The 9705-nt window shown below is 54.8% G+C and overlaps 1 protein-coding gene across 1 annotated transcript in view; it reads left to right on the forward strand.

Annotated features, from left to right (window-relative positions):
• PLBD2 (phospholipase B domain containing 2) overlaps positions 1-9374 on the forward strand; it is a 31003-nt gene extending 21629 nt beyond the window's left edge. The window contains exons 6-12 of the mRNA XM_017543340.2: positions 608-705; positions 4314-4474; positions 5057-5152; positions 5398-5469; positions 6926-7078; positions 7713-7875; positions 8433-9374. Coding sequence (XP_017398829.1) covers positions 608-705; positions 4314-4474; positions 5057-5152; positions 5398-5469; positions 6926-7078; positions 7713-7875; positions 8433-8600 — 911 coding nt within the window. The 3' untranslated portion in view covers positions 8601-9374. The remainder of the gene's footprint in view (positions 1-607; positions 706-4313; positions 4475-5056; positions 5153-5397; positions 5470-6925; positions 7079-7712; positions 7876-8432) is intronic.
• The last annotated feature ends 331 nt before the right edge of the window (positions 9375-9705 follow it).

Here is a 9705-nt window from a genome sequence, read left to right on the forward strand (position 1 = left end):
TTTTTTTTTTGAGATGGAGTCTCACTCTGTTGCCAGGCTGGAGTGCAGTGGCGCGACCTCAGCTCACTGCAATCTCCGCCTCCCGGGTTCAAGCGATTCTCCCTCCTTAGTCTCCCGAGCAGCTGGGATCACAGACACGCGCCACTGCACCCACCTAAGTTTTGTATTTTCAGTAGAGATGGGTTTTCACCATGTTGGCCAGGATGGTCTCGATCTCCTGGCCTCATGATCTGCCCTCCTCAGTCTCCCAAAGTGCTGGGGCTGCAGGCGTGAGCCACCACGCCTGGCCTGACTGTTGTTTTTCTTTAATCATGTTTCTTTCCTAGTATTCTGGTTGTCAGTTGATTGAATCCAAGGATGTGGGACCCACAGATAATGGAGGACCAGCTATATAAGCTTTGCTGCTTCCTTTTATTTTTACTTGCACACATTCGCACTTTTCTATGTCCCATGACCTCATTTGCTAAGTGACACAAAGGACAGAGTGGGGGCTTCCTCTGAGGCCTGCCTGCACCCCACCTTGAGACCTGAGTCTTGTCAGGTGGGGTGCAGGGGCGTCCCCATGGCCCTGTCTGACCAGCATCCCTGGCTTGCTCCACCCGCACAGGGGACTACCCGCTGGTTCCCGGCAGCAAGCTGGTCTTCTCCTCCTACCCCGGCACCATCTTCTCCTGTGATGACTTCTACATCCTGGGCAGCGGGCTGGTGAGTCCCCTTCTCGTGTCTCCTCCATTCCAGGTGTTTGCCACACAGCAGCTCTGAGCCGGCAGAATTGATTCCTGCAGCAAGTGGGGACCAGGCTGCAGCCCGGTGCTTGGTGCCCTGTAGGAGCCAGGGGTGCAGCAGAGGACGAGGGGGACACATCCCCCCGCCTGCCAATCAGAGCCCGGGCTCGCCCATCCCCTGCCCTGGGGACTTGGACCACCAGAAGGGGGTATTTAAGTGTAGACCCCCAGGCCCTGCACAGGGCCTCCAAAGCCTGCAGCTGGCCTGGGACTCTGCATGTAACCCTAGTTGTCAGGAAAGACTGGACTTGGGGATATTTGGGACTGTCCCTGACCTCAGTGACCGTGCTTGTTTTTATGTATTCAGGATAACTCCCCCATCCCACCCCGCTTCTCTCTCCTCCTGCCTCCCTCTTGCTTTCCCCAGAGCTCCTCTGACCTGACCAGGTTTGCTGAATAGAGGCTGTTTACAGTGTATTATTTTTATCTTTTTTTCCTGGCTGGGGTCCAGACTTGTTTAGAAATCTGTCCCTGGCATCCCTCGCTCAGTAAGTGAACTCTTTGATCTCCAGGGCAACGCTGCAGAGGAGAAAAAACATCACTTTAAAAAACACCCTTAGAGCAGAGAACACCCAGCTCCCTGCGGGGACGGGACGGGAGGGGACTCTTCTTGTCTGATCCTTTGCTTTTTTCTGAGTTTGGAACGAGGCAGGAGAGGGCCAGGCAGTGGGTGAGGGAACCCCTATGCTGTGGCCCAGGTGCGGAAGGGGACGGAGGCAGCTGGGGAGGAACAAGTGAAATGGTTCCACCTGGTTACCAGGAAAGGATCTGGGTAGGAACCTTCCCTTCCTTCAGGGCTCTAACTGTTTTTGTGCCACAGATTCCTTGGGCAGTCCAAGAGGTTGGTGACCCTCTTCTCAGAACAGTGCTCTTATTGTTATTATCATTTTGTTTTTCACAGTGACAGGGTCTCGCTCTGTCACCCAGGCTGGATGCAGTGGTGTGATCATGGCTCACTGCCACCTCCAACCTCCTGGGTTCAAGCGATTCTCCCACCTCACCCACCTGAGTAGCTGAGATTACAGGCCCATGCCACACTCAGCTAATTTTTTAATTTTTTTGTAGAGATGAGGTCTCACTATATTTCCCAGGCTAGTCTTGAACTCCTTGGCTCGAGGGATCCTCCTGCCTCGACTTCCCAAAGTGCTGGGATTATAGGCGTGAGCCACTGCACCCGGCAGAGTAGTATTTTTCGATGGATAAACTAAAATGTGTAGGATTATGCAGGAAACCAGTTATAGTGAAATACAGCTATCAACATATAAGTAAACTTTTAAGTAACATACTGAATAATAAGATCCAGCAGCAGGTATGGTAAATAAGTTAGAAGAAGCAAGGTGCATGAATGATACTTTAAGATATGTACAGCCTTGTAATCTGATGGAAAAACATCTGCGATTTCTGATCGTGAAAGTCTCAGTGACTGCTAATACCATTGTGGTGTGTCATGTTAACAGTGGAAGAAAATGCCAAATTTCAGGATTTTTTTTTTTTTTTTTCAGAGATAGAGTCTCATGCTGTCAGGCTTGAGAGCAGTGGCATGATCATAGCTCACTGCAGCCTCTGTCTCCCCAGCCTCATGCAATCCTCCCATCTCAGCCTCCCAAGTGCTGGGTCTGTAGTTGCCCGCCACCATGCCTGGCTCATTTTAAAATTTTTTGTAGAGACAGGGTTTTGCCATGTTGCCCAGGCTGGTCTCGACCTCCTGGGTTCAAGCGATCTGTCCCCCTTGGTCTCCCAAAGTGCTGGGATTACAGGCAGGGGCCACTGTGCTCAGCCTGGATGTCCTCTTTAAAGAGAAGAAAAGGATTACGCCTGTAATCCCAGCATGTTTGGAGGCCGAGGCGGGTGGATCACAAGGTCAGGAATTCAAGACCATCCTGGCCAACATGTGAAACCCTCATCTCTACTAAAGAAAAAAAAAATTAGCTGGGCATGGTGGCGCACATCTGTAATCCCAGCTACTTGAGAGGCTGAGGCAGGGGAATCACTTGAACCTGGGAGGAGGAGGTTGCAGTGGGCAGAGATCGTGCCACTGCACTCCAGCCTGGGTGACAAAGCAAGACTGTCTTAAATAAAAATAAAAATAAAAATAAATAAATAAATAAATAGGTAGATAGAAAAAAATCACATTTATGGATACGGCCATCTTTTAGCTTTTTTCAGCTTCTTTTTTTTGTTTGTTTTTTGAGACAGGGTCTCGCTCTGTTGCCCAGGTTGAAGGGCAGTGGCGCGATCTGAGCTCACTGCAACATCTGCCTCCTGGGTTCAAGTGATTCTCATGTCTCAGCCTCTGAATCGCTGGGATTTGCATGAGTTTTGTTTTGTTTTGTTTTTAACTCACAAGAACAAGGCTTTACTTTTCAAATATGCTGAAGACAGCCAAGCATCCCAGGAGATGGAGAAGGGGGAGGAGGCAATTGGAGGCAGCAGTGGGCATCCTGCCTGCTCCAGGACTGGAGGGAGGCTGAGGGTCTCTCCTGTTGTAAGCCCTCCTAGGCCTCTGACCGCTGGGTCTGCCGGGCTGACAGCCTCAAGCCATGCAACCTTTCCTGCAGAACTGTGGGGAAGGGCGGGGGGCGGGGAATGGGAGGTTGCCCAGCTTGGTGAGGGAGTGGGTTCATGGGAGCAGCTCTTTTGGCTTCTCAGGGGCTGTTCCCCAGGGCAACGCTAGATGCATGATACCAAATCCCACTCTGTGCTTGTCTAAGAAACCAGTAAGGAACATGTGCCTCAACTGGACATGAGTTTTTATTTTTATTTATTTTTTTGAGATGGAATCTCCCTCTGATACCCAGGCTGAAGTGCAGTGGCTTGATCTGGGCTCGCTGCAACCTCTGCCTCCCGGGTTCAAGTGATTCTCCTGCCTCAGCCTCCCCAGTAGCTGGGATTACAGGCGTGTGTCACCGTGCCCAGCTAATTTTTGTATTTTTAGTAGAGATGAGGTTTCACCATGTTGGCCAGAGATAGTGTCTCACGCTGTCATGCAGGCTTGGGTACTCATGGACATGAAAATGGCAACAGTAGAGCTAGGGGCTGCTAGAGGCAGGAGATAAGGAGTCTGGAACCCCTGACCTCAGGTTATCCACCGCTTTGGCTTCCCAAAGTGCTGGGATTACAGACGTGAGCCACCACGCCCGGCAGATTAAGTATTTACTGCCTGTAGTCTCAGCACTTTGGATGGCTGAGGTGGATGGATCACTTAAGGTCAGGAGCTCGAGACTGGCCTAGCCAACATGGTGAAACTCCGTCTTTACTAAAAATACAAAAATTAACCAGGCGTGGTAGCACGTGCCTGTAATCCCAGCTACTAGGAAGGCTGAGGCATGAGAATAGCTGCTTGAACCTGGGAGGCGGAGGTTGCAGTGAGCCGAGACTACACCACGGTACTCCAGCCTGGGCGACAGAGTGAGACTCTGTCTCAAAACAAAACAAAACCATTTAATTTATGAGCAGTGGCTGATGAAGTATGGTCACTTGGTGGCAGCATGCCTAGGCTGTGCAGCACCCCCCTTGACCTTCCCACAGGTTACACTGGAGACCACCATTGGCAACAAGAACCCAGCCCTGTGGAAGTACGTGCGGCCCAGGGGCTGTGTGCTGGAATGGGTACGCAACATCGTGGCCAACCGTCTGGCCTCAGATGGGGCCACCTGGGCAGACATCTTCAAGAGGTTCAACAGTGGCACGTGAGTGGGCGTCTGGCCCTGTGGCTTCCCCTGTACCAAAAGATAGATCAGCCTCCGCTTTAACACTCAGACCCTGGGGGATCAGATGTGGCACTGGGTCACACACCCCACACCCTCCTCTGTTTTATACATGGGGAAACTGAGGCTAGGGAAGGAAAGGATTTGCCTCTCCTCTTCAGGCTTCTCAGCCCAGGAAGGGGTGCCTTGTGGCAGTACAGGAAGAGCACTTGGAACCTGAGGACTCTTGAGGGGACAGTGGGGAGGGCTGTTTGAGGAGGTGGATGTGGGTGGGTAGCAGGGCCTGTAAGCTGGAAGCACTGGAACTGGGCAGTGCCGGTCTTACAGCATCCAGCAGAGGAGCTGACCTAGGGAGCCATAGAATATTCTGGAACAGTCAAGCAGCATGATGAAAGAGGAGTTTGTGGACGCCTGGTCATGCTGCAGTGTCAGGGTGTCAGTTGAATGGCTGGACACCCCCAGGCCCACTTCCCTTGATTCCTAGCTGTGTGGGACACTTTGGGGTGGGGGAAGCTGGGGAGGTGGCCCCAGCTCTGTTCAGTCCTCCCTCCCTGTGCCTGGCAGGTATAACAACCAGTGGATGATCGTGGACTACAAGGCATTCGTCCCGGGCGGGCCCAGCCCTGGGAGCCGGGTGCTCACCATCCTGGAGCAGATCCCGTGCGTAGCCTGGGTGGGAGGAGGTGGGGCTCGGGGCAAGAGGACTGCCAGGGTGAAGGCCTGGAGCTGTGCTGGCGCTGTGCAGGAAGGGGATGCTCTCAGGCAGGCGTGGCTGGAGGGGACTGAAGTTCGAGACTTAATCCATCCCCCAGGCAATGGGAGCCATCGGGGTTCCCCAAGCAGGGCCGTGCGCATGGGAGCCCCTTTTCTGATCACCTCCACCCCATCTCTCTTCTCGGTCTCAGCGGCATGGTGGTGGTAGCTGACAAGACCTCAGAACTCTACCAGAAGACCTACTGGGCCAGCTACAACATACCGTGAGTGCCTTCTCACCCCGCTCCCTGTCACCCTCCGTGTCCGCCTCATTCCTTGCCCACCTCCTTCCTAGGTGTTATTTTTAAACCCATGGAATGAAGAAGCCCAGCCTACCCCTTTTTCTGGCCAGGGGAGCCCAGACAGCTTGGCAGTGTAGTTTCGTGGCTCAGGTCAGCAGCAATGTGAGCGCTGGTTCTGACGCCCAGAGCAGGGTGGTGTGAGGTGGCCAGGCTCAGGGCCTGACCCCTGCCAGGGTCTCTGGCTGGATCTGGGCTGTGCAGCCATCACCTCCTGAGGCTCACTCTCTTTACCTGCGTTTTCTCATTTGAATCTTGCAGTGGCCACGTGTGGTCACTAGAGCTCCTGCTCCCATCTCACAGGTGATGATACTGAGGCCCTGAGAAAGTTCCTCACTTTCCCAACCTTCCCTGTCGGTGAACAGTGAAGGCAGGATTTGTTTTTACTTTTTTGTTTGAGACAGAGTTTCACCCTGTCATCCAGGCTGGAGTACAGTGGCACAATCTCAGCTCACTGCAGCCTCTGCTCCTGGGCTCAAGTGATTCTCCTGCCTCAGCTTCCTGAGTAGCTGGGATTACAGGCACCCACTACCACCTTTGGCTAATTTTCTATTTTCAGTAGAGACATGGTTTCACCATGTTGGCCAGGCTGGTCTCAAACTCCTGACCTCAAGTGATCTGCCTGCCTTGGCCTCCCAAAGTGCTGGGATTACAGGCGTGAGCCACCACATCCAGACTGAGGGTAGGATTTGAAGCCATGGCTTTTGGGCCCCAGAGCCCAAGCTTGGCCGCCCCACCAAGCCACTCCCAGCACAAATGAAACTTATTGTTATCCTGAATGTTGGAGTTGTTTTTGTTTGTTTGTTTTTTTGAGATGGAGTTTTACTCTGTCGCCCTGGCTGGAGTGCAGTGGCGCGATCTCAGCTCACTGCAACCTCCTCCTCCCAGGTTCAAGTGATTCTTGTGCCTCAGCCCCCCGAGTGGTTGGGATTACAGGCATGCACCACCATGCCCAGCTATTTTTTTTTTTTTTTTTTTGAGACAGAGTCTCACTCTGTTGCTGAGGTTGGAGTGCAGTGGTGCGATCTCAGCTCACTGCAACCTGTGCCTTCTGGGTTCAAGTGATTCTCCTGCCTCAGCCTCCCGAGTAGCTGGGACTACAGGTGTGCACCACTGCTCCCAGCTGATTTTTGTATGTTTAGTGGAGACGGGTTTCACCATGTTGGCCAGACTCGTCTTGAACTTCTGACCACAGGTGATCTGCCCGCCTCGGCCTCCCAAAGTGCTAGGATTCCAGGCCTGAGCCCCCGTGCACTGTCCAAATGTCATAGTTGTAAGGGATAATGTCCTCGTGTGACTTCCCCTCCCCCCCCCCCCCGGCCACAGCCTTGGCTGAGTGAGGCTAGTGGGGGTCATGGGTGACCATCCTTGTCCCTGGCAGGTCCTTCGAGACTGTGTTCAACGCCAGTGGGCTGCAGGCCCTAGTGGCCCAGTATGGGGACTGGTTTTCTTATGACGGGAGCCCCCGGGCCCAGATCTTCCGGCGGAACCAGTCACTGGTGCATGACATAGAATCCATGGTCCGGCTGATGAGGTGGGTGCCGGTTAGGCGGTGGGCTGGGGAGAGGGAGGCCATAAGCACACAGAACTTTCTGTGCGTTTTTTGTACCAACTCATTCAAATGTTGCCGCCAGCCCTGGAGGGCGAGCAGTGGGTGGTCAGATGCTGAACGCCAGTGCAGCTGCTCGGGGGCCATGCTCCACTTGGGTCCTGTTACTGTCCTCGTAGCTAAGGGGAGGGTGCTGGACATCTGTTGAGTGACCTCTAGTGCTGGGCACTGTGCTTGGTACCAGGAGCAACAGGTAGAAAACCTGTGCCCCACTGTCCCGTCTCCTGGGCGGTGCAGAAATTCATCAAGTGCTTGCACTGATGTCGATGTGTAAAGACGGCACCAAGAGAGGCTGTCTAGGGACAAACGGGTGCCTCACCTGGCTGGGGCAGTGGCATGGAGGCCTTCCCTGAGGATAGATGTCTGAGCAGAGAGCTGAGTGACTTAGGTGAAAGGTGTCGGGACCTCAGGCAGAGGAACTGGCGGCGGCAACCTGGGGTGGGAGGGACAGGGCAAGTTGAAGTCTGGTGGCTCTTATGGGGCTGCCCGTGAGGGTTTTGGCCTCTGTCTTAGCCTCTCCTTCCTGGCATGACTGTTGTTCCCTCCTTCCCCCATTCAGGTACAATGACTTCCTCCATGACCCCCTGTCACTGTGCAAAGCCTGCAACCCCCAGCCCAATGGGGAGAACGCTATCTCGGCCCGCTCCGACCTCAACCCGGCCAATGGCTCCTACCCTTTCCAGGCCCTGCGCCAGCGCTCCCATGGGGGCATCGACGTGAAGGTGCCGCCTCCTCCCTAGGGCCTGGATGGTGGGGCCTGAGGGCTGTGGGTGGGGGTAGTCACCATCACCAGCCTGGGGGAGGGGACAGGTTGGGGCAAAGCCAATGATGGTCGGGCAGGAATCACAGTCAGAATCGGGCTGTGGTTGGGGTCACAGCAAAGGTGACAGTGTGGGCTGCGTGCAGTGGCTTACACTTGTAATCCCAGCACTTTGGGAGGCCCAAGGAGGCAGATCACTTGAGGTCAGGAGTTCGAGCCCAGCCTGGCCAACATGGTGAAACCCTACTAATAATACAAAAATTAGTCAGGCGTGGTGGCGGTCACCTGTACTCAGGAGGCTGAGGCATGAGAATTTCTTGAACCGGAGAGGCGGAGGTTGCAGTGAACCAAGACCATGCCACCACACTCCAGCCTGGGTAACAGAGCAGAGTCTCAAAAAAAAAAAAAAAATGACGGTTCAGAATTGAGCTCTGGGGTCAAGGTCAGGGTGGGAGGCTGGGCCCCTGGATTGGGGCAGGCTAGGGCCCCTGCTCAGCTTCGGCTCTGCCCTGTCCCCAGGTGACCAGCATGTCACTGGCCAAGATCCTGAGCCTGCTGGCGGCCAGCGGTCCCACGTGGGACCAGGTGCCCCCGTTCCAGTGGAGCACCTCGCCCTTCAGCACCCTGCTACACATGGGTCAGCCGGACCTCTGGAAGTTCGCGCCCGTTAAGGTCTCATGGGACTGAGGCTCTGTCCTTGCTCCGCTGCTTTGCTCCTGCTGACCTTCAGCAGGGCCATCCCCAGCCCAAGGCCACCAGACCTCCAAACCCAGCACCTTCTGGGGGCTTTATTCCCTAATCTGGGGTCTGAGTCATCTCCGAAGGGTGGAGCATGAACCTGATGGGCTCAGAAGTAACCCCTCTCTCCCCTGAGGCACGTGGGTGCTGCCACGTCGCCTCTGCCTGCTCCCCGCCGTCTCTGTCTCTGTTTCTGTCTGTCTCCTGCTGCTGCTCTCTTGATCTCATTCCCACCTCTGGGGCCCCTTCCTTCTGCTGCTCCTTCCTGAGGGATTGGGAAGGTCCTGGGGTCAGGCTCTGGGGCTCCCATGGGGTGGGAAGAGACTGTTCCAGCCCCCGCCTCCCAGCTGCATTTCCACGGGTGGCCCTGGAATTGGTGAGTTTCAGCCCCAGGACCTGGGCGTTGTCTCCGGCTGGCACTGTTCCTCCCAACTCCGGCCCCTCTGCTCCCTCAGGAAGCAGTCCCCTCGTCTCCCTTTCTGGCAGCTTCCTTGAGGACAGAAACTTGAAAACAAACACAAACCAAAGTTTCTGGCCATCTGCGGCTGGAGGGTCTTGAATGTCCTCCTCTCTCCAGGGCAGGAAGAGGGTCAGCCCCCACCCTTCTGCCTCAGGCCCCCACCCACCCCAGGCCTGCCCCTCACGTCGGGACTGTGTCCATAGCGCTCTGATGGAGGAACCAGACCACAGTCTGTGCCACCGTTAAACAAGAGTGGCTGTGGACCGTGCTGTGCTTCTTGGGGTGGCACGGAAGGCGGGGTCAGCGCTTTTCACCTCTCAGGTTTGGGTTCTGTGCCATCCCCTACGTAGCCTCCTGTGCAGCCCTCTGTCTGTCGTTCTGTTCCTTCACTCATCTGCCAACATACTCACGCATCATCCGTCTGCACAGCCTCCCACCCGCCCCTCCATCTTCCATCCATCCATCCGCCTACCTATTCATTCATCATCCTTCCACCCATCCATCCACCCACCCACCCATCCAGCCAACCATTCAGCCATCTCCATCTGTCCATTTTCTTTTCTTTTCTTTTTTTGAGAGGGTTTTGCTCTTGTT

This window comes from Cebus imitator, unplaced genomic scaffold (assembly GCF_001604975.1).
Source record: "Cebus imitator isolate Cc_AM_T3 unplaced genomic scaffold, Cebus_imitator-1.0 Scaffold8, whole genome shotgun sequence".
NCBI lineage: Eukaryota > Metazoa > Chordata > Mammalia > Primates > Cebidae > Cebus > Cebus imitator.